The following is a 23,935-nucleotide window of genomic DNA, read 5'->3' on the forward strand; positions in this document are numbered from 1 at the left end:
TCTGGGAGGAAGTGCATCTACCTGCTTATAGGGCTTTAACCCCGACAGCCCAGAGGTTGAGATGGAAGAGTCTCGAAGGCCAGCTCGAGCTCTGGAAGGGGTCAATTATGTGGGGTCATCAATTATGTGGGGTCATTTTAGCACAGTTAGAGCTGTTTGGAGACAAAATGCAATTGGGAAAATTGACCGGCACATGAGAACTCAGGTTGGGGAGGATAAAGGTTGAGTCGTGAGCCCGGAGGCCCGCAGAGGCTGGTGTAAGCCAAGGGAGGCCACAGGAACTCTGTTCTCTCCTGACCCTCAGCCCCCCTGCAGCAGTCTTGCATATGGCATGCAAGGGGTGTGCTCTCTCTCTCACACACACTCCGCCATCACCACAGCCCCAATCATGACAGCTCTGAGGGGCCCCTGATTTACCTGCATCCCTTACAGCCTTCCACAAATCCGAACTCAGGAAAACTCCGGAGTGATTCTGGATGTTCTGGAAAACTCTCTGATTCAAGAAAGGAAGTAAGAAGTCCAAATGAGTGCTCTCACCCACCTTAAAGAGGACATCCTGGGGAGAGATCCTGGAAATCCCTTTCCCATCCCCGGAGACTGTTTCAATAAACTTTGAGGGGACCCAGCTCAAAGCAGCTCATCTAAGGACCAGGGGAGGTAGTAGTGGGTGCTGCCTGGTAAGGCCGACCACACTGGCTGCCCTCTCTGGAGCTGTGGGGCTGTGGGCCTCTCTCCCAACCCCCTTTCTGTCCTTCCCCATCCCCCAGACTGGGCTCCTGACACGTGGCCGCTTGCTGTGTCTGGGAGGTGTAGAACTCTCTCAAGACTTTGTATATGGTGGTGGTTAAAAGCACAGAATTTGCAACCAAAACGGTGGGTTTAAATAAGCATTGACTATCAGCTGTGCAACCGTGGGCAAGTGACTTCGTGCACCCTGGACTTTCCGACCTCTCCCTGCTTCTCACCCAAGCCCTGATCGGCCCTGCCCTTCCGGGGCGAGAAACAGAAGCTCGGGCAGGTGACTTGTGGGGAGGAAGCGTGCAGCTGCCCCACGACTGCACTCGGGCTCCCTGTCTGGGTCTCTGCTCAGCCACCCCACAGGAGCTGTTTCAAGGCAAAATACCCCCAGCAGGAGTGCGACCCAGGCCCGTGGAGGCAGCGATTACTGTGAAATAGCAGCCCAAGATTGTTTTCTGGCCTGATTTGGCTTTTGGTGAGTATATGGAAAGACCTCAATTGGGAATCACTCACTCATTAGTAATTCATTAGTTTGGTCATTCGTTGGACATTTTTGAGTGCCTGCTGTGTACGAGGCACTAAGAAAGGCACTGGGGGAAGCAGAGGAACACGAGGGTGTCCCTGTTCTGCAGTCTAATGCGGGGGGGACATATCAGCCATTATAGAGCCCTGTGTGTCCCCCAAGTCAGGGACTAGGGGATAATTCCTGAAATGCCCCACAAGAACACCTTATTATTGTGGGTTCAGGGGGATGTAACCGGGCTTGGGGGCAGGTGAGCCTCCCCATGAAGAGATTCCTGAGGCTGGACAGTCAAGGGGGTCGGTCCTGGCCAGACTCTGAGCCTCCCAGTTGGGGTGGAAGGAGTGAGTGGAAGGAGTCCAAGGGCGCCTCCTGGACCCCAAGGCAGGGTCCCAACTCCAGGGACAGCTCTGATGAGCTTAGACCTTGTCCTGAGAACAATAGGGAAGCCACACTGAAGCCACAGGCCACATGTGTGATCTTATTGTGTCTGGCCGGTGGACAGGAAGGGAATGAGACGAACGGGTGCACTGGGAGAATGTCTCGGGGACAGGGAGCTGGGAGCAGGGGACTGGGGGAGGGAATTTTGGTGGGCAGTCTTAGCTGCCACCCATGGTGACCCTCTCTCCTTCCACCTCCTAGAGCACCCTTCACCCTGCCACTTGCTCAGGCATCGCCTCGTGTCTTCTAGTGAGGCGTGCAGTCTCCCCGAACAAAATGCGAGGCCTCCTGAGGGCAGGGCTGGGTAGCTCTTCTTTCGCACCCCCCAACCCTCTGCAGGTCGGGCACCCCGTACATATTTGCCAAACGGGACACAAAGAGAACATGCCGGTACCTGGCAGTGGATGAGCCGGCCCCACAGCCTTGCAAACTCCTCTTGCTCAAGCCGCCCGTTCACTTTCAGCTGGTGGGGAGTTAAGAGTGGACGTGCATATCGTGAGTGCACAGCGGTGAGCAGGGCCCCGCCCACGGCACCAGGAGACGTCCTGCCATCAGCTAGTAGCACCGTCAGGTCAGCCATCAGCCCGCTGTCACCTGGGTGTGGCCCCACCCCAGCGGGCCCTCACTGTGTCTGCACGGGCCCGGCTTAGCTTCATTTTGCAGAGGACAAATTGGAAGAAGAAAGAAGCCCTGAGAAAAGGAGGCCAGCATCACATGCACCAAGGGAAGGGAGACCCTGGAACACAGCCTGCACTGGCTGGAGGGGGCCCCAGGCAGGGGGGAATGTGGAGGAGCATATGGGGGTCCCTGCAACCCCTGAAGCAGCACGAGGGTGCAGATGAGTGGCGGGAACCCGTTAGAGCCAGCCCTGGTCACCCGTTAGCAGGGGGATGGGTTTATACGGAGCTAATGCCAGGAAAAGCATCTCTCTCTAAGTTGCTGGGGGGGAGCAGTGGGTGGGCAGAGGGTGAGCAGAGCAGACCTGTCTGCTTTGCAGGGCTCTGGCAGACACCATGGCCCCCAGGGTGAGCTGCCCTGGGCTGTGCAGGGCCGCAGGGCCCTTCTGCTTCATTTGTGGGGGAGAGGCAGTGTCTCCAGGTGACTCCAAACCAGGGCCAGCAGACACAGGGCTTGATTTAGGATTTCAGCAAGAAGGCTCTTATTCAACAACCGCAGCCCCCCATTCCCGATCGGGTCTTGTTAAGAGTGAAGGAGCCGGGATCCGACTCACTCCAGGGAGGCCGAGTAGGCCCACTGAGGGGAAGGTCCCCGGGTGCAGCTGGGAGCCAGGCTCTTGGGGGCAGCCAGGGGACAAATAGCTCCTGGGAGGCGGCCATCGGGACCCGAGTCAGGAGCCCTGGGTTTAATCCCCAGCCCAGTTCCTGGTGCCCAAGGACAGCTGTGACTGTAGCCATGGCACGGCAGCACTAACGGGGTACTGTGTAGACCAAGGCGTTTTCTCCAAGTTCTGGGGCTTGTTCTCTTTACTGAACTGAGGCTCATTGAACAAGGGATTTTAGGAAGACTCCCTCAGGGTAAGGGGAGGAGTGGAAGGAAATCGGCCCCCAATGGTGCTGCTGGGAAGCCCTGCGGAATGAGGTTAGAACACAGATTGGGAGGCTGTAAACTCTTCAAAACCAGGCACAACTTCGGGCAGGCTGTGGGATTACTAAACAGGCTGCGTAGGCTCTCCAAACTCCTCTCTCTCTCCCCATGTGATGGATCTAGTCTTGGTATGCCACGACGCTTGATAAGTGCTAACCATTGACATTGTTGCTGTGGTTGTTTGGGAGAGGCAGTGAGTTAGCATAGAATCGGCAGGAACCCAGGCTCTTCTGCCAGCCAAGCCCTTAGAACTGAAGAAGAGAAAACACTGCAAAGCGAAAAGCATTCCTAACGTCCTAATGAGACCCTCCAGGGCAGCCCAAAGAGCAGACGGACGGACCCTTAGAGCAGGGGAGGGGGCACAACAAAGGATACATCCATCAGAGCCACGATGCTCCGGCACTCATCTAGAGAGAACGTATGCCCTGGAGTTCCTGGGGAACAGGAAGGATGGAAATGTTGGGGGCGGGGGTGACACTGGACTGGTTCAGCAGTGGGAGGAGGGTGGGGACAGTGGGCTTGTGGGGTCTGACCTTACCTGTCAGGAGCTCCTGGTTGAGAAGGCTCTGAAGCTGGGCGGCATCCAGGTTCAGTCCCTGATCCAAACGAGAGAGGAAGACCGGAACCCCCTCAGTGCCCAGGAGCTGAGCGGCACACCTGCCTTATGCTAGAGAAGCGCTCAGACCTCCAAGCCCTCGATTCCCACTCCGTGCCCATCAAGCCTGCCATGAAGCCTTTCCCAGTTGCTCTGGGTCATGAATGTCTGCAGTGCTCATTGCTCCTGACATTTGATACCACCTGTGGGTCGCCTCGCCTTTCTCTCTTCCTTCATTATTGGACTGAAAGCAGCAGTTGCCTCCTCCCCACCACACCTGGCACTTGGGAACCCCTCAGGACAAGGGTTGTTGAAGGAATTCATTCATCCCCGCAGGCGTGTTTTCCCGTCTGCTTCCAGGAAGGGATGGAGAGAAAATAGTACTCAGTGTGTGAGTGTGAGCAAGGCATGTGCGTACGTGCGTGCGCAGAGGAGATGAAAGTGCCAGCAATCTCAGGGCAGAGGAGCTGCTCTGAGAACATTACTTCTCATGAGCCTTCCTAGCCACTAGGCAAAGAGGAAGACAAGGGTCTCCTTGGATTAGAAACAGGAAGTAGGGGCGCCTGGGTGGCTCAGTGGGTTAAAGCCTCTGCCTTCGGCTCAGGTCATGATCCCAGGGTTCTGGGATCGAGCCCCGCATCAGGCTTTCTGCTCGGTAAGGAGCCTGCTTCCTTCTCTCTCTCTGCCTACCTGCCTCTCTGCCTCCTTATGATCTCTGTCTGTCAAATAAATAAATAAAATCTTTAAAAAAAAAAAAAAAGAAAGAAAGAAACAGGAAGCAATGGAGGCTGAGGGGAGAGAAACTTTTCCCAGCCTGATCTTCTGAAGTGGTGAACTGCATTCAGTTTTCTCCTAGGGACACTGAGCAGTCTGGTGGGGAAGCACCTTCCACGAAGATCCCACAGAGAAGCCGAGCTGTGCAGCGCGCAGCCATTTCTCCCACACAGGCTGGTGAGAGCTGAAGGGGCGATGTGCCATCTGCACTCCAGGAGGGCTCCCCGTGGGAGAAGGAGCCAGAGTGAGGTCCCTCAGCAGGTGGCTTAGCAGAACGGGGCTGGGTCAGGTGGAAGAAGGGGTCGTGTTGGTTCTTCTGAGAACACACATTGCAGAGACCCACAGACACGCTGTCCCCAGGGTTGGCCTCACCACCTCACTGAAAGCAAAAGCAGTCCCTCAGCCTGTCCTCTGGGAAGGACCCCTTTGAACGTCCCTGAGAAGAACATGTGGCCAGTGTTTGAAATCCGCCCTCAGGTCATCCCTCTAACATCCCACTGGCTGGGTTATGTCAGGAAAGCCAGCATTGTGTGTCCACTATTGACAGAGTTTTTTCCTCAAAAGAATCATGGCACCCAACCTGCAGAGCAGTTGGCAAGAAACTCTAACTTATGTGGAGTCACCTCCTAGAATACAAGTAGCTTTGGGACATAGACCATGTCTCCTTCCTTCTACATGTCTCTCCATCCTAGGACACTCCCTGACTTGGACCAAAATGTCTGAGGAGATGAGAATAGGAATGGAGATGAAGACTGCCTTAAGCAACTACCCAAAGAATTGCACATCTCTCTCCACCATGTTAACATAAGATCCCTGAGGACTGACGCTTTGTGTTCCCAAAGCTTAGCATGGAACTGGGAACATCTAGGTATTTGGTACGTTTGCCATTTGGAAAAATGGATAGGCAGACATGACTCAGCTCAGAGGCTGAACATGTCCTTCCTTTCTCCCAGGCAAACCCTGGGTTATAGGACCATCACTGCTGTCATGGCTGATGAAGGTAACTGACGGCAGTGGTAGCACCTCATTGCATTCCCTTAAGGCTAAACAGATACAAGAGATCGGGAGACAGGACTGAGTGGGTGCATACACCAGCATTTGCTTTCAACTTTCCTTTGAGGATACCACCCCTGAGGGTAGTTCACAGATTGTGTGGAACGATGCCAGCTGGGCCCTGTTCAAGGGTGCTCAGCCAGGGGGTGAAAAGGGGGTGCGGTCCAGTCTATTCCAATTCTGAGCTGTGCACCTTGGCGCAAAGCTGCCTGTGTCTTTTATTTTAATTCCTACAAAGGCCCCAACTGGGCTACCAGTTACCCTCTACGAGGAGACATTTGGTAGTTGTTTGGAAAAACCCTGATTAGAGGGAATCTGGACCATTTGTCATATGACAAATTATATTATTTATTTCAGATGTGCAGGTGCCTAAAACATGCCAAGGACTTTGCCATCTGCCCCTGAAGGAAGCCTGGTCTCAGGTATCCTAATTAGGTCCTGCTGATTGCCTTGGGCAGTAAACTTAGTTTGGACATCTGCTCTGGGGAAGCTAATCTGTCTTAATTCAACACAGATTGACTGAGCACCTTCTCTGGGCCAAGGACAATGACAGATATTGGGGACAAGGAATGCATATGATGCCATCCCACCTTTGGGAGCTCACAGACTGGAGATGATCATCTGGGCAGACCTTGTCTTGCATCAAGTGAAGTGTCTTCTGAATCAGCCCAGATGTGGACCTGAATCCTGGGCCCATACTGATGTCAAGGAGGTCCATATTGAGCAGTTCCTTGAAACATATTCCCCTCACAACAGGCACATTCTTCATTTCTCCTTGTTTTTCCCTCTGGGCTCAGGCGTCCTGAATGATTCCCTTTTAAGCTGACTCCTAGTTACCCCATTAGCCCTCTGAATGACTGGCATCCTTCCTGTCCTTGGCCTCTGCCTGGCACAAGGCTGGCAACATACACATGGCCACATCTATCTATCACTTTGCTCTTCCCAAACCAACATGACTATTAATGGCAAAAGGCCCATCGTGCAGAGCCCTTGGCAGCCACTTTTATCCTGGCACGTCAAGGAGTTCTTTATAACAGTTTATTAAACCATTAAGAAAATCCTCCGTGCACATAGGTGGCTTGGCAGGAAAAACACCGTTGGTGCTTTCTGGAGCTGGCTAGCTCCTGGGAGGAATGTTGCCAAGGAAGGTGGCAGAGCAGAAGGAAAGATTTCAGGGGGTATTGACAATTACTTGTTTAAAGATTTCAAAATACCACCACCCCCGGCATGAGCCCCACCCTCACCAAGGTCTGCTTTCCAGCCTGGATGTCACCCAGCTAGGGTGCCACTTCTCTCCAGTGTTTGGAAGCCAGATCAGTTCTGGAGACATGCAGGGAGAGAGGCTGATAAAATGACCCACCAAGTCACTTTTCTTCTCTGTATCCTGATAAAGGCCTGGGGTCCCTCCATCACTCGTCCCCGTGCTAGGTACTGTACCTGTTGAGCGTATTTGTGGAAGATGCTTTCCTGGGAGCTATTTTTCAGAAGACTCCCCTGGATCAAAGGAAAAATAGTCAATATCAAATTTATGGGGAAAGAAGCTATCTGTCTGGTGCAACGAAGGCATGAGAACCATTCCCTACACCTGGATCTGAGACAGACGCTTCCTCCAGCAATCAGATAAAACTTGTAGGGGAATGAGAACACCTAAACTTGTGGAAAGAAGATGACTGTGGAAAGAAGTTTCCAGCTTGACCTTGGAGGCTCGGTCTTTTCTACTCTGCCCTGCCCCTTGGAGCCTCATTAGCTCATTATGGTGTCTCTATTTTCATCGGTCAGTGAGGTAAGAAGGAGACAGAAGTTCTTGGGGATAGGATGCAGCCAATGAAGCCTTCCAGCCAAACCTTCACATACCCACCTTTAGTGCCGTAAGGTTGAAATTATTGTCCAGGTTCCTAGAAAAGCAGGGAACAGTGGGACAAGGATGAATGACTCACTATTTAAAGGAAGACTGCAGTGGAGGACAACCTAGGGTGGCATTGGACATTTACACCAAGGATCTGAGAGAAGGGCCCTCAGCACAGAGGGATGTGAAGGGGGCAGCCATGACAGCAGATAGCTCATCACCATCACCATGTGTCCAGTCTTTTGACCGGCCATCATCGGGTCTACAAACCGTTTAGCAAACGGTTCTTTGCACAACGGGATACACACGGACAGTGACCCCCACTGCCGAGACGGCAGATAAGCTTGGTCTTATGTTCCAACTTTGGTGGAGCAGTGGCTACCTGGCAGACTGAACTGAGGCACCGTCCCAGCTCAGTTGAAAAGATGGCTGTGACTACAGCAATGTCTGCCTCATGCCCAACAGGGGCTAAGGTGCCCAGCAGGATGTGTACTTGCTGACCCCAGTCTTGACCATTGACTTAGCACTAAAGACTCTCCACCACTGGACTCTGTCTTTCAGGCCCATATTTCACTGTCTCCTGGATGCACCCCACCCCCGCTCTGGTCACATTTCAGACAACCGCCATGACGGCCACGGACAACCTTCCTGTGCATGTGGCTAATGTTGCCTATACTTCAACAGGTCCTGGGATCACCCCCGTTCCTGCTTCTGCTCATGCTTTTTTTCTTCTACCTGCACTACCTTTTTCTTTAAACATCAGACTACGTTTTCTATCAAGGACTAGCTCAAATGCCATTGTCTCCAAGAGGTGTTCCTCAATTCCTCTTGCCTGAGGCGGGTCCCTCTCCTCTGTCCTTCCATGTAACTCTGCACTTTGGCCGAGCAATGGCCCCATCCTGTTCATGGTCTCCTTATTGGGTCAGATTCTCTCGCCACCCTTCGTGGTGAGCTTCTTGCAAACAAGGCCCATGCCATGTCTCCTGCTGACACAGTACCTGCTTCCCAAGATGATGCCATGGGTTTTTATAAAATTAAGAGAAATCAAACATTTAGAAGCCCAGAGTTTCTGTACCTGTCACCATCTGGCATTTTCAGGAAGATTCGGAGCAAAAAGTCAACGGCTTCACTGTGGGCAGAAGTGACCGCCACGTAGGTCCCAGGGCTCAGACTGTAGCGCTTAGTGAGGCTGCCCCTGGTTTTGGAAACTATGCCCTCGATAGCATTTCTGAATTTAGAAAAGAAGGTGGGTGGCAACTTCTGGTAGTGCTGGAACTGGAGGAAAACATGAAGATGGTTAGAAAGCCCCATGGGTTTTATGGACCCAGACCCCAAGAGATACCCACCACCTTCCAGACCTCTCTCCATTCACCAAAACTGCATTACAGGCCTTGAAAAGGGAGACACTGCTTACCTGGATTTTCAGAATGCCACAAAATTCAGGCTAGTATTTAATATAGATGGTAACACCACAATGAATGCAGAAAAAAATACGGTACATGGTTTTATCTCATTAAATCCCACAGAATCCTGGGCTTGGGGGTTTCTCTTTCTGCTTATAAAGACTTCCGTGGAAACCAAGGAAATTGTCCCAAAACTGAATTACTTCTGGAGCCCCTGACGTCCCTTCTCTCCTGAACCTTCTACAGGACCCTTTGGACTGTGTAGCTCTGCAGAGCTGGACTCCTTCATTCTCTCCATTTTGTCTTCCCAGCAGAGCCCTGGAATTCCTTCTCGTTGGAAAATAATAGGCTCTGATCATTTTCCTTTTCTTTCAATATTTTCTTAGAGACAAAACAATAAATATAATGCAGTTCCCATTACCAGATGTCACATACATATTACATAATAAAAACCCCTTACTAAATAAATTTTCCCCAATACAATGGAGCACGGGGATTCCATTTAGAGTGGTTACGCAGCGTGAAATGATTATTTGTGAGCTCTGCCTTGGGGAGCAACAGGGAGAAAGGGGGAGTTTCTTTTCAGGGGGTGGGAGCAGGACTGGTCTACAAGAAGAGACAGGAGACCCGTCACTGTCCCACGTAGGCAGCAAGGGCTGGGTGCAGCCTCCAAGGTGATTTTGCTGATGCTAACAGTGACCCCAGCAGGTTTGGAGTCTGAGTTGTATGAGCCCTTCTGGCAAAAGCAGTGATGGGAATGATTCTTCTCCAGAAAGCCAGCACTGTCCTGTGGCTCTGGGTATGTGTGTGTGTAAGCACATGCATGTGCACGTGGGGAGGTACTATGTACAGAAGAGTGTGGGCCTCCTACAACCCAGAATTCCCCTGCTTCTCTGCTCTCCTGCCCTCCTCTCTCCATTGGACTTCCGTAGCCTTGTGCGGGCTCCCTATCCCCCAGAGCAGGCTTGCTCAGGGGCAGGCAAAAGTGTGAGTATGTGACACGATGGGAGGCTCTTGGTCTAGTGCACAGAGACCCAGCATCCAATTACTGCAGGCCTATTTGCACACCGACTTGACCCTGTAGTTCTAGGGATGGGGCTTGTGCCTTTTCCTGGGTCAAATTCCCACTCCTCCCTCTAGCTCTGGAGATTTGTTCCTTGCACCTGGGTGCCTCCCTCAAAGCTCTTCCAGAAGTTCTACTCCCATGACCCGGGTGCTGGAAATAAAGATCAGATCCTGAACCCAGCTCTGTGGCAGGGCCACTGGTGTCAGTGGCTGCCTTGCTACCCAGTTTCTTCCTGGGCTTCTGAATTCCTGCTTAGAGAACCCCTGTCCTGGCCTCTGTCTTCCTGTTGGGGCACCCCTGGAAAGGCCTAAAGGAGCTTCCCTGGACCAGAAGCATGCTATGGGTACCACCTGTTGGCTGCGGCTACATCCTTGGTCCCCAGGCACACACACTTCACCTGGCAGCCATAGCCCTGCAGAGCCTACATCCACTTAACTGGTCTGTGTGCCTGGAACTACATCTGTCCTTCATCCTAACTCTTAAATCGCCCTGTACCAATGTCGAGAATACCAGCTCAGGAGAGGTGGCAATTTGGTTGGAAGAGAAGCTAGCTATGGCCTGCAGGTACATTTGCAGAGGACTCCCCCTGTTTGTGGTGGATTCGGGGGCTCACCAAGAATAGGAGGCTAACGTCCCCCCCAAGATGCCATTAACTCTGTTTCTTAAAGAGGAAACAACTGCCTGCATCCGTCTTATCTATCAGAGGCCAAATTCTCGAGGATGGTTTCTTGGTTGCAGCCCCTCTTAGATCTCAAACCAAAGAACAGCTCGAGGGGTCAAACTTTTTGACCAGGACAGCAAAAATATGTTCCGCATGGTTGATCTGTTTGGAGATTCTAAGTCTGTATCGGTTACAGACAGACCAAGACTAAATTTGCAGCCACGGAATAGCAAGAAATGTGCTGAAGATACTGGTGTTGGAAGGGGTGTGGCGGTTTACCAACACACAGGAACACAGGCTCGAGAAGGCGCTGAGTCATACCTGGGGGTCGACCTGCAGGGGAGAAAAAGAAAGGCAGGTTCAGGAGCCTAAACCAAAACACAAAGGTAAGCGGATTCCAGCAGCCCGGCTCCGGGCCCTGCATTCCTTCTTCCTACCATCAGCCTGTTCCCTGCACACCCCACGGAATGGGAGCATTACTCATTCCCTGTGCAGAGATGTGAAGACCTAACCTGTTGTAGGCTGTAGGGAGCTCGAGGGGGAAGGAAATGGAGGGGAAGAGTCTCCCTTTGTCGGCTCAGTCACGTGTGGCTACTCTTTATAGCAACAGTGATAAAATCAAGGGAAGAGTGAGATGTCGATAGGGTGGGGGTAAGACAGACACAAGATCAGATGTCAGTTTCCCAGCATCAGGAGCGCCAATGCGAGGAAACTTCTTTTATTCCACCATGGCCCCTGTAAAACATGGTGGGAATTTGTTCTAGGCCTCCTGGAGTTTGTAGGGAATGTACGTGTGTGTCTGAGTAGGGAAATACCTACATTCTGTCTTTCCATGTGGCAGAAGGAAATACTGAGATGCAGGCCCATTTTTAAGCCACCCTGCCACGCGTAAGGTGCTTCCCTGTAACCCTGAAAGCAGACCCTGGGACCCCGTTTTAGGGTTGTGGAAACATTCCCAGCAGCGTAATGAGCGGAGGTGGGAAGAAAGCAAGCTGCTTTGCTTCCGTGGTGACTAAGACCCACCGCCCAATGCTGTCATCCACTGTTGGTGTGGGTTTCGGTTCATTTCCCCTAATGATCCTACCCCCCAGCCCCCCACAACCATGTGCACAGACCACTTGATCTGCCCAGGCAGACTTCTCTGGAGACTAAGAGTGAGCCAGAAGGGAGGTGGAAAGTTCCAGCCTTGGAAGGGGGAGGTTTGGGGTGAAGATGAAATGGCTTGTCTACCCTTGCCTTTTTTCCCCACCTATTGGTACACCACCCGTGTTGGTTATGATGAAAGGAGAATGGTGCTGCCATAGGAGTTGGGAGTCATGGGACCACGCCAGGACCAGAGCGCTGTACGTAGCAATCATACAAGCAGCACGTACCCACAAACACCAGCAGAGCCCTGCAGACTTCTGCAGGCGAGTCTGGTGGCTGGCATGCACAGAGCGTGTTTCTCAGCTAAACTGTGAACGAAACCCAAGTGTCTCTTGAGTTGCTATGGTCTGGACAGTTCTTTTGTGTTTAACTCAATCAGGATCCTGAAAGCTCCCCTGGGACCTCCAGGGAGCCTGAGGAGACCACAGGTCTGAGTGCCTTTTTAGCAAAGAGCACAGCTGAGAAATGCATCTCAGGCTGAATGCATCAAGTACAAATGGGCTTGGCAGCATTTAAAAATAGGTAGGATTACAATTGCGCCAGGTTCCTGAACTCTAAAGATTTCAGGAAAATCAGGTAACATAAGCCTGTTGTGATGCCCAGCTCTGGGGCACCAGACTCATAGATGGCAATGGGACCAGCATCCCTAGTTGTGCACTGAGGCAGTCATCTTTCCCTCTCTGGGCTTCTGTCTCTCATCAGAAGAGGGCAGTGGTCCTCATCAGGAGAGAGCAGCAGGACTACCCTCTCCTGCTACTCTCTCATCATGAGAGAGAGAACTATTCAGTCTTGGCTGGGTAGACCAGATGGCTCAATTCCTCCCCTTCCCCTTTCTTTTGTTCTTCTCAGAAGAGACTCTGAGAATGAGAGTCCTCTCAGAATGCACCTGAATCACTTGGGATTCTTGGCTGGAAGCAAAGGAAACCAACCAGGATGGGATGAGCAAAAGTCATTTATGAGAAGTCTAGAGAATGCAGCTGGGAAAGTGGGTGGGAAGCAGGGTGGACAGCTATGCCCAGGATCTCCCTGCATGGATGCTGCTGGGCCCCAAGATTTGCTGTGGATAATCCTTTGGCTGGTCCCACCTCAAGAGTCCAAACCCAGAATGACCAAGATTCTGGGGATGGGGGAAGTGGGCATGAGAGGAGCACCTAATTGGACAAGCCTGGCTCGCATATCTACCCCTTTGCAATCCAGGGTCTGGGGAGAGAAACTATTTGTCCTCTTTGGTTGCTGTGGTGGGAAATGAGGCCCTGCCTTCCACCACCTTCCACCAAGCCTTCCACCAAGTGGAAGAGTGTTCAGGTGCCTGGTGGTGAGGACAATGACAACCGTCCACTGCTGCATCTTTCAATGTTCTTTGGTGGCCTCAGCAGGTTTTAGACACCTCAGAAGTACTGTGCCAAACCCGAACCATTTCTTTCCCATTCATTTCACGAAACTGGGAAGTGGGAACATGGTTAGAACAGAACCCAAAGAGCTCTCCTCCTTCGAGAGCTGGAATCATTGTTTTCCTTCAAGCTGTGAGCATCATGAGGAAAGCAAGCGTCTGAGCCCCGCTGAGAGGCCAGAACCTGGGACCAGGAGTTACGGTATCAAGTACTTTCCTATCACCTCCTCGCTGTATCTTGGGCGGGTTGCTTACGCTCTCTCAGCTTTGACTTCCACATCTATAAAAATGATTTTTGAGGCAATGAATGTGAACACACGTCAAACTCTGAAACACGGTATCACTGTGAAGCCTTCTCACTGGCGTGAACTACAGCCAGGACTCAAGACTGCTCCAGCGTGAGCAGAGCACCCAGGAGCCCTGCCCGGCACACATGGGCTGACCTGGGGTTCTGACTGTTGCTTTCAGCTCAGTGAACAGGAATGGAGATTATCCCCAGAGATGCTAAATTCAGAGCCCCAGCCACAGAGGTGATGGCTATGTTTGACTGGAGGCTTGGGGGCAGCTGGTGCCCAATCCCCAGCTCTGCCATTAACTGAGACCTTGTTCCTCTACTTGCTAAGCCTCAGTTCCTTCAGTCCCACCATAAAGACAGGGAAACCCAGCATTTGATGGTTGTGGGATCTTAGTTACCTTACTCCAGAGAGGGTGCGGACTGTATGATTTAAGAACCATTCACTTTATCTTTGGGATGCATTAAATTAGCTGGTAAAGGAGGTAGGAGCAGAGGTATCAGATTCTCTTTTGCAACACTTTTAAGTAATATTTTATAAAACGAACTCCCTGATGACCTCCTCACAGGGTGTGTGTGAAGACTTGTGGGTGGAAGGATGGTCCCCCAAGAACTGTGAAGCTTGTTGGAAGTGGCATGGGGGGAGGGGAGGCCAGGCGGGGAGGAAAAACCTGACCTTGGATGAATGGCCAAGCAGATGCTTGCAAGCCAACCACCAAGCAATGACTGGATTCTGGATTTTGGTTTAAATACAAGAGAAAAACATGCCTCTGGTTTTAGGGCCAAGATTCGTTTTTTTTTGCTTAAACTCCTCCCAAAGTTTAGTCAATGACTGTCAAACTTTCCTGCACATAAACAGCACCCAGGGAACTTGTTACAAGGTGGATTTTCAGACTCTGTTCAGATTCAGAAGGTTTGGGATGGTCCCAGGAATCTGCATTGTTACAACAGCTGGTCTTGGACCGGACTACTTTTTGGCTGACAAGCGTCTGAGCCTGCAGCATACCAGGAAATGCTAAGTGACACTGGAAGGAGGCGTGTCCCACTGTAAGCCTGGTCAAGACTGATCTCCTGTTAGGCCCAGGTTTTCCTGTAATTTTAGAGTTGAATCAGGCGAATTCTAGGGCCCTTTGGGTTTGATCTCTGAGGTAGTTCAGTGAAATCTCCCAGACTGGTCAGCTGCTCTCTCTGTCCAAGGAATGCACAACTGTCTGAAAGGTAAGCACTGTCTGGAGCAGGCCGCCTTACCTTGAACACATTGAGGCTTAGTGGAAATTTGTCTTTTGCCTTTAAATTTTTCAAGATGACGTTGATGGACATGATGGCATTGTTGCTTTCCATGCCTTCTGGCACAGAGAAGATGTACTGTGTGTCCCTCGGAAGTCCTTCTGCATGAGAAAGAGCTGTCACTGGAGCTCAGTTTGGCTTCTTTAAGACTCCTAGACCAGGGCCATGCTGATTCAGAAAGCTCTTGTGGCTTGTGTTAGGAAATCTGGATTTGGAGCCCTAAGGCTTTGGGTCCCAGTCCCCACAGTTACCAGTTGTTGCACAAGCTTCTTCATTTTGTGAGCCTCTGTCTCCTCCTCTTAACAGCAAGGAGGGGAAGTATGTTCCCCACTTGGTGAAAATATTTCCTTAACTGTAAAGTTGAGGGCTATTTTTGTCATAAGTGGAATGTCAGAATTCTCAGGTATGTATGAGCTTGTGCATTGGTGATAACCACCAGATCCCCGAAATGCTAATCCCCAAGCACCAATGGAGACAGAAACAAAGAGGCAGAGGGATGGCCACTCACAGTACTCTACTACCCAGGTGTGCTCATCAGAGCCAGAGCAAGAGACAGAAGTAAGGTGACTAATTAAGGTAGATTCAAATACATGGAAGAATGAAGACAAGTCAAGATAGAGAGGAATGAATGCACATCAGCAGGGTCACAGGTTGGGAAGCTCTGAGAGGGGAATGGGGAAGCACAGAGGCTCCTCCTTGTGAAGGCTGAACAAGATGATGCATTCAAGGGTACCTAGCAGTGCCCAGTGGGTATTTGCTTGCTGGCTCCCTTCCCTCTTTTCCATGCAAAGGATATCTAAGAATAGCCCCAGTGTATCATTTTGCGTAGTTCATTGATATGTGCTATATCCAGGGAAGGGAACTTTGGCCCCAAAGTTAGTTGAAGCTCTAGAAGGTCAGTCAGTTGCCCAAGTGTGACTGGGAAGTTCCTTAGAGTCCATCCATGGCCTCCTGGTGCCAAGGTTCTCTAACCAGCAGGGTGAAGATCCTGGAGTTGAAAAGAGGGGCACCTGGGGGTCATTCAAGCTAGCCATTCTCAACAGGCAGGTGCCAAGGAGAGGGAATGGTCATGTCTAGGTGCAAACACATGCATACTCTCTCTCTCTCTCTCTCTCTCACACACACACACACACACACACACACACACAAACTTGTTTGCATAGCTTCCCCTCTCAAGGATGTGTAAGAATACTCAGGTTCACGTTCACGGGAGCTAGTTCATTCATCTGTGTGGCAAATGGGGAGCAGGAGGTGCGGGGAGAACATGTGACCCTCCCAAGGTCACACTCAATAAAATTCATCTCAGGGGAACCCAAGTCCAGGCTCTGAGGTGCCCACCTCTGGGATCTCAGGGTGTGGTGGCAGGATACACCCACCAACATGGGGCAGGAACATTCTCTTATGTCTGGATGGTGCTTTATGGGGCAAAGTGATGGTTTAACACAAGTCCTGACTTTTGTCTAGTGTTCTTTCCATAGCTCCCCAGTCCTGTGTAATTACTGAAGAGCAGTGAGCCTGTCCTCCTCCTGGGAGGCAGGTGTAGGCGAGTAGGATGGTGGGAGGGCATGACAGGGAAGGGGAGGCCCACGTGAGATTCTCCCACCCAGCCCACCAGCAACTGTTTCCCTTGGACAACAACTACTGTCCCTTTAGACTGGAAGATTTCTCTCAAATTCAGGCTGATGGTCTAGAACCAAAGGCCACTGAGACTTGAAGCCAGGGCAGGGCTAGGGCTGACTGCTTCCATCTGTCAGAAGAATTGCCAACATCATAACTACCTGCGGTATTACCTGGAGTTTCACTGTTCTTGAACATCATCTGGGACCATCTTCCATGAGGCACGTTTCCTTGGTTTAGACTGACTGGAAATTGGTTACATATATGCAGGCAGGAGAAGTTGTCTCGGAAATCTTGACATGACATCCTGTTATAAGCAGATTATAAACATCATTTTACTGGTTTCGTCCCTGGGGTGGGGGGTGCCCTTCTCTCCAGTCCACCTTTGTCTGTCAGTTCCAGTATTCGTAGACTTACCCCATCTTACCCAAAGACCAGAGCCTCAGCCTGCCTCACTCACTGTCAAGGATACTTCTCCCTCCTGTGGTCGGGAGGACAGGACTGAATAAAATTCCGAGTTCTGCAAGTCCCTCTCATGGCTGTGAAGGATGGCTGCTGTCTCTCTCTGCTCTGCGTCCCATGTGGTGCCAGGAAAACTACTGTTTCCTCTGACCCTCCACCAAATTCATTGTTGAGATCCTTATCAGAATAAAATGGTCTCAACATCTAAAATCCCACCATGTATTGGCACCCAGTGCTCATCCCGTTATCCGCAACTGACAAATTGTTGGGCAGTACACCTGAAACTAGTGATGTGCTTTATTAGCTAATTGAATTTAAATTTTAAAAAAGGGCAAAAAAATAGGAAAAAAATAACCCCCCCTTCTACTGTGATCAAAGTAGAGATATTGGCAATATTTTTCCTTTCTAATTTACATTTGTCTCTCTGCTTCTTGATTCTGTAGACCCAGTCTCCTTTTCACACATGCTAAATCCATTTGAATATGTTACTAAGTAAACAATGTAACCTCTCAGGGAAATGTCCTTATTATCTTTTAAGATGTGAGCACATGGCTGAGAATGTGTTTTTTAAAAAATCTGGTCCTCCATAGCTGCTGGGCGAGGACACGGATGTCTCACCCAGAGCTCTAGAGTCAGGGCTGGGAGATTAAGACCGAATAGCTCTTTTAGAAGACTGTGGAGCTCCAGGGGGACATTGTGGGTCCTAACACACAGATGTGATAATCAGGCATCCTGGTTTCAGGGAAACTATTGATTTCAAATCTTGGGGGCCAATATTCCCTTTACCATTCACATTTCCTGGAAGTTCCAATATTTCAGAAATGAAATCCCTTTCACACAGAGAGAAAGCACACAAATAATTTCCCATCCAATGCTTGTGTGTCTTGGTGGAAAAAAAGAAATAGTCTCCTTCTACCTAGGTCTCTGCAAAGCTAATCCCTACTCCCACCAAGGTTTAGGAAAAGGGGTAGGGATTGAGGGTGTGGGCAATAGGTAAAGCTTTAAAATATAGTCTTAAAAGAAAAATACCAAAACTCGCCATCTTCCTTATTCTCATACAGCTGTCTTCTTTGTTGGTCCGGGATTTTCTGCCATTCCAGAGACCTGAGCGTGGAGACACAGAACACAGGGTTGAGAGCTCCCGAAGGACTGCATCTCTGCAAAACGTGCCCCAGCAGGAGACTTGTCCTCCACGAGTTCTCGGGGTGCGGGTGGAGGGTGTCATTCTACCTAGTGACAGAATCTGTCATTGTCTGTATGCTGGTGGCTTCCAAATGGTCTCCAGCCAGATTCTCTTTCCTAAGCATTAGATGGATACATGCTATGGGCCAAGCCACGTCTCCACCAGAGCGCATAGTGACCTGGAAACCAGCCTATCCCAAACTGCCCTCTGCCTTCTCCCAGTGCCGGAGTGGGACTGCGAGAAGCCACTCCTCCCTTCAACCCACCACAGGCAAGCAACCGCCAAGTCGTGGTGATTTACAATTCCACCTCTAAAACCCCTCTCAAAGCCATCGGCTTACTTCCAACCCTCCGGCTACTCTCCCGGTTCACAAACCCTCATCCCCTTTTTGGACTTCCCACTAGTCTCCCACTATGCAGTCCTGCCCATTTCCCTATCTGCTCTCCACATGGCCATCCAAATGATCTTTCTAGAACAGAAATCAGTTTCTGACATCTCCCTGCTTAAAACACATCAGGGGTTCCCTTGTCCTCTCAGGATGAAGTTCAAGCTCCCGAAACAGAACCTTGGCCTCTGCCTCCCTCTCCAGCTTTCCCCGAGGAACTCCCCACTTCCCCACACATCCCACACTGAAATTCTGCACTCAGAACACGAACGTCTTCATCTCCTTGGAAATACCTGTCCTGGTCTGCCCTGGCCTTCGCGGTGAGGCTCCCTCTGCCTGGGATGTTCTTCCTCCGTTCAGCCCTGTAACCTGAGGATGTCACTCAGCTTTCCTCCTAAAAGCCATCTCTGTTGCAAACCCTGCTCGTCCCCCCATGGTACTCCCAAACCACCTTGAGAGTCCTTGCCCTTCCTTAGAACGCACATGGCAGCCATACCACTCCTGCCTCAGAAACACTTGGAACCCCGTGTTTCTGGTGCTTCTTTATTTCTCGCCATCCCTCCCCGGACTCTGAGCTTCATGAGCTCAATGACGCGCTCTCACCATTACGTCATCACAGGAGTGAACCCACTGCCTTAACACTCAGACATGCAATAGTTCTCAGCATGCCTAATGAATAAAGTTGCCCAGTTCACTAGGGTAATGTATTCCAGAAGCTAGTCCTAGGGTGTGTGGTAGAGGAGGAGGCCCTCACAGGCAGAAGCGAGCAGCTGTCCCTTCTTCAACCTGCTCCCCATAGCAGAGACAGGCTCATAAGCAACAGCCCCCAGAGGTACAATGTGTCACTGATCTCTCTCTAGAAGTGGCTTGTGTCTTTCTTGGAGGACCTGGGTCAGCTCTGTGCGGGGAGAGCAAGGAAGGCACCACCACCCACGCTTTGGGCTGTAGGCTGAGCCAGTCAGATGTGTTATTGTAAAATGGCAATTTTATAATTAAGTGATAATTACATTTTCTGCAGTGTGTAAGGGAAAATAAATGTAGTGTAAATCAATATGCCATTGATTCATGCAAGTTTGCCTTTAAGTGTGTGCGTCTGAAATTTCAATTTGGCTGAGATTAGACCATCCAGCTATCTCCATCCCTCTCCATTCCTTGGAAAGCAGGGAGATGGTGATCATCTGATCACCTGTTACTTTCTAATGGCTCTGCTTCTGGGGCGACCTGGTGAACCCAAGCACAGCCAGGTATGTGACCCTCAGAGCTAGCATGGCCTGGCCCACCTCCCCATTCCCTGCTCTGCATGGGTCTCGCCCTCTTGAAGGGCCTTCAGAAATCCCAAGCTCATGGGGTAGAAACCCAACTTCCCAAGCTGCCGTTGGGGTCTCTGGTCCCAGCTCCCAGCACTTCTCTCCTGGGTTCCTCTGTTGGCCCTGAACATACCGTAAGCCTTCCTGGCTCAGTGCAGTGGTCTGTACATCCCTGCCCACCTGGTGATACTTTTCTTTTTCCTGCTTGAACTCAAGTTCGACTCTACCTGTGAAGCTTGCCCTGAACATGTCAGCCCATGGGAAACTTTTCCCTAATGCCTGGTGCCCTGCTGCCTTCACCAGTCACGAGATATTTAACACAGGAGGCGAGGTTGAATCTGTTGCCTCATCTCCCACCCCAGGCAAACGTGTCATTGACATTCGCCCTTCCAGCCTCCAACCCCAGCAGCCAGCCCTGAGTCAGGGATTCTGTTAATCACATCGCCCCCTGGGCCATATTGGCAGCTAGGGGTGGTGACTGAGAAAGAGAACTGGCAAAGGCCAGAAGTTGCTAAGATTTACTTTGGAAGAGGCAAAGGAAGGAAGGAGGCATAGAGGCAAGATAAAAGGAGAAGGGGGAACAGTGAGTGAAAATGCAACACTGTTCATGGTTCATGGTGTTGTAATTTCATTCCCCTTCTGGGGAGGAGGTTCAGCTGCTCTGTTCTCCATGGTGCATCTGAGGTCCCACCAGGTTCATTCTATGAATTCATGTTGCTTGCCCCCCCTCTTCTGCCTGCTCCCCCTTTCTACCCCCAGCTTCAATGTATGTTCATGTTCCATTTGACGAGTGTCCACGTTGAGCAGGCACACGCCAGCTGTTGGGGCTCAAAGACGATCAGAGTGGGCCCTGCCATAGCCTGACTTGTGGCATCAGGTCAGCTTCTGGGCAGCCTGAAAGTAGGGCAGGGTCACTGGCCAACTCTGCATTTGTCTTCTAGAACTTGCTTCTCCCTGTATTGACTTTCACTGCTGTTGGGTGTCGCTCACCTGTCTGTTTGAATGCTCGGCATTTTTTTTCAAGTCTTATTCTCTTTCCACCATTGCCTCTACCTGCCCTGCTGGCTGCCTGAGGAGCAGGTAACCTGTCCCCAGCTGGCCCTCTAGGGATAGCCATCTCATCCTTAGCAAAGGATGGGGACCAAGGATCAGTTTTCTTGGCAGCTGGGAAATGTTAGCCTGGCTCCAGGGAACCACTGACCACACAGCTGTGTCCCCACTAGCCAGCTGGGGCAGAGCACAGCCGTGTGGCACATGGCCAAGGGGCCTCTGACACTCACTCAGCTCCGTTCACTCCTCCTATGCAAGCAAGGTGTGAGTCCAGACACTGGTTATACATCAGAGTCCAGATTAGTAGGGAAGACGGACAACCCAGGTGGCCAGAACTTTGCCTCAGTTCCCCAACTCCCCCGAGAATGAAGTCTTTTCCTGATGGTGTCATCAGATAAAAATCCCATGGGATCCCTTATGGGATGAGGCTCCTTCTCTCCATCTCTCTCTGCCAAGTAGGACTTAACATATGACCTACTCCTTCCTCAACCCTTTAAAAAAACAAGTAATTCTGGGTACGTAGGTTCACAGGGGTTAAACTGTAACCTTCTGGGGGCTAGACACCAGGTCTCATCATCTGTACGTATCCCACAGCACCCCTAACACAGTATACTTAGTGCAGGGAGCCCACAGTAGGGGTCTAATAGATGCCTGTGCGAATGGCATCATGGGAATGGGAGGAGGACTGACAGCCACACATAGGTATGAAATGGACAGTGAGATCCGCAGCAGGTGAGACAGAGACCGCCCTCCTGGGGCAGGGGCTCTTGGCACACCAGGCCCTTGGGAAGGCTGGAGAGAGGTTTTCGGAAGCCATACTTATCACTCCAGCGTCCTCTCCATTCAGTGTGGCCCCAGGGGTTCCACAGGCGGATAAGATCTTCCCAGCTCCTCCAGGTCTGAATCTGCAAAGAACAGAAAAAGAATCTGTCAACGCTCTCCAGCAAAAGTCAGCAGAAAAAGGGGATATGAATACAGCTGCTTTTTACCTCCAAGGACTAATTTAACTTCTGACCTCATTTGGCTGCAGCCAGAAAAAAAATTGAAAGGGAAAAAAAAAATCAATGTCTCTGTGCTGCCTGCACGGAGTTGGAATGAAGGAGGAGAAAACGGCCCCTCCTTCTGCTCAGCACCTCGAAGGGCAGACACAGCTTCATCATTCCGGACAAGACCTCCTGGAACGTGGGTGGGCTGAGATGTAATAGCAGATATATAGCACAGGACGTTGCTGCGGGCTGCAGAGGGGAGATCTTGATGGGTCCCCAACCTCCTGCAGGCTTTGTTTCCTGCCCCCCTCCCCCACCAGCATCTCTGTTCCACAGATGCAGCTGCTCTCCTGCCCACTGGGAGCTGTGCCGGGGTCTCCCACCTCGTGGTCCTGAGCGAGGATACGGAGGAGGCTGATTCAAGACAGCCGACGTTAGCCCTTCCACACCTGCACCCTGGCACTGCCCCAGGCCTCCTGTCACCCTGCCACTATTGGCAGGCAGGCACCTTGATGACCTGAAGTTTCCTTCCTTCCCCAGGCACCATCAGCATCAGTCCCCCAATATGGAGGCTGGCTCCTTCAGACCATAGAGGCCAAAGTCCAGGACCGTTGCTAAGTTACAACAAAATGAACTCAACCCTTTGAACCCACATTCCCAGATCCAGGAGCCCTCAGCCTGGTGAGAGGAATTAAAGCATGGTTGTGTATTGTAGCTGGACGCTGATGGTTGCTGAGGTCATCCGTGGAGGCCGAGTCCTTATAGGGGCCAGGGAAGGGGCCCACTTGCTCCGTGGTTCCAGGCCAGAGGCAGCAGAGACAGCCCCGAGGGCAGTCTCACCACATGGAGGAGAACCCCACATATGGAGGTGGGGCTCGGAGCCCAGTGTCGCTGGAGCACCTTCTGTCCTTCAAACTGCCAGTGGATGTTTATAGAACCCTTGTCTTGCACAGGAGGAAACTGAGCACCAGAGAGGTTAAGCAACCTTCCCGAGGCCACAGTGTAAGTGGCAGAAGAAGAGGTCTCATCCCGTGCCGGGCTCTGAATTTGGAGATGGGAGCAGATAAAGGTTACAGCGGCTCCAGGGCCCGGACCACTCTCGGGTGTGGCCACAACCCTGACTTCTGCATCTGACCCCTGTGCCGTGTTGTCACCAGTAGGGCAATACCATGTAGGAACAACTCGGTCAGACAGGCCAAGAGAATTTGGTTTGGATAAGGTTCTCTTCCATCCACTTCCATCTGGCTGGCCCTATAGGGAAGGTGCTTTGGCTCTTAAAGCTGCATGGGATTGGGGGGGGCTCCTGGCACAGACCTGGGTTCCCCACCCCCAGGCACTCCAGGTCTCGCGCCCAGTGTATTTATTAACTGTCAGTGCCTGGTGGAGCCCACGGAGCAGGGATGTGAGAAATGGTTGCCCAGTGGCCCAAAAAGCTTAATGAGGCACCCTCAGTGCCCACCATAGTCGGGGCTGAGATGGGCATAGGGGAGAAGAACGGCCAGCAAGTGAAGGAGCTGAAAACAGGGCTCAATGAGGCATGCAGATAAACACTCACCCCCTTGCCCAGGGGAGTCACCGCCCGCGCTAGGTGCATAATAAAATATGCCAATTTCATTTATCTTCCTGTCTGTGTCCTGCCCAGAGGAGGATGAGCAGATTAAGAAACACACTGCATTTATGGGCTGGTTTAATCTTAGCACTTGAGGTCAGTTGTGACCTCCTCGTTTTGGAGGAGAAATCTTCAACCAAGTCGAGTTCCTGGGCCTTGGCAGAGAGGTTCAGGGGTCACACTCAAGGCCAAGGTCATGACTACTTCTGAGAACTCACTCTTGCTTCACCTCTCCTGGCCACTCACTGTACCCCTGGCCCTGGCCATGCTCTCAGAAAGGGTCCCCCCCCAGGGAAGAGTTGATGCAGGTTATCTAGTTCAGGATGATTATTTCCTCCGATGTATTCCCTTAAACACTAGTCCCGCAGGTTGTGAACGATTAGTCCTAGGAGAAGTGGTTTCAGGGCTCATGGCAGATTAAAACCAAGGGCTGTCTCATTATAGAAAGGGCCTTTCCCAGGAAGGGCGGAGACATCACACTGGTGCCACAGCTCCTTTGTTCCAGCACAGATCACACAT

At 51.3% G+C, this 23,935-nt stretch overlaps 1 protein-coding gene across 1 annotated transcript in view; it reads right to left on the bottom strand.

Annotated features, from left to right (window-relative positions):
* The window catches only part of CAPN13 (calpain 13), an 80,355-nt gene that overhangs the window by 13,635 nt on the left and 42,785 nt on the right, over positions 1 to 23,935 (bottom strand). Inside the window, exons 8-19 of the mRNA XM_047747148.1 lie at positions 21,641 to 21,726; positions 17,926 to 18,000; positions 16,596 to 16,741; positions 14,779 to 14,918; positions 11,024 to 11,035; positions 8,648 to 8,847; positions 7,585 to 7,621; positions 7,164 to 7,220; positions 3,843 to 3,900; positions 3,680 to 3,738; positions 2,094 to 2,162; positions 418 to 493 (exon numbers count right to left, since the gene is read on the bottom strand). Of these exons, the coding sequence (XP_047603104.1) occupies positions 418 to 493; positions 2,094 to 2,162; positions 3,680 to 3,738; positions 3,843 to 3,900; positions 7,164 to 7,220; positions 7,585 to 7,621; positions 8,648 to 8,847; positions 11,024 to 11,035; positions 14,779 to 14,918; positions 16,596 to 16,741; positions 17,926 to 18,000; positions 21,641 to 21,726 (1,015 nt within the window). The remainder of the gene's footprint in view (positions 1 to 417; positions 494 to 2,093; positions 2,163 to 3,679; positions 3,739 to 3,842; positions 3,901 to 7,163; positions 7,221 to 7,584; positions 7,622 to 8,647; positions 8,848 to 11,023; positions 11,036 to 14,778; positions 14,919 to 16,595; positions 16,742 to 17,925; positions 18,001 to 21,640; positions 21,727 to 23,935) is intronic.

Source organism: Lutra lutra, chromosome 9, assembly GCF_902655055.1.
Source record: "Lutra lutra chromosome 9, mLutLut1.2, whole genome shotgun sequence".
NCBI classification, from domain to species: Eukaryota; Metazoa; Chordata; class Mammalia; order Carnivora; family Mustelidae; genus Lutra; species Lutra lutra.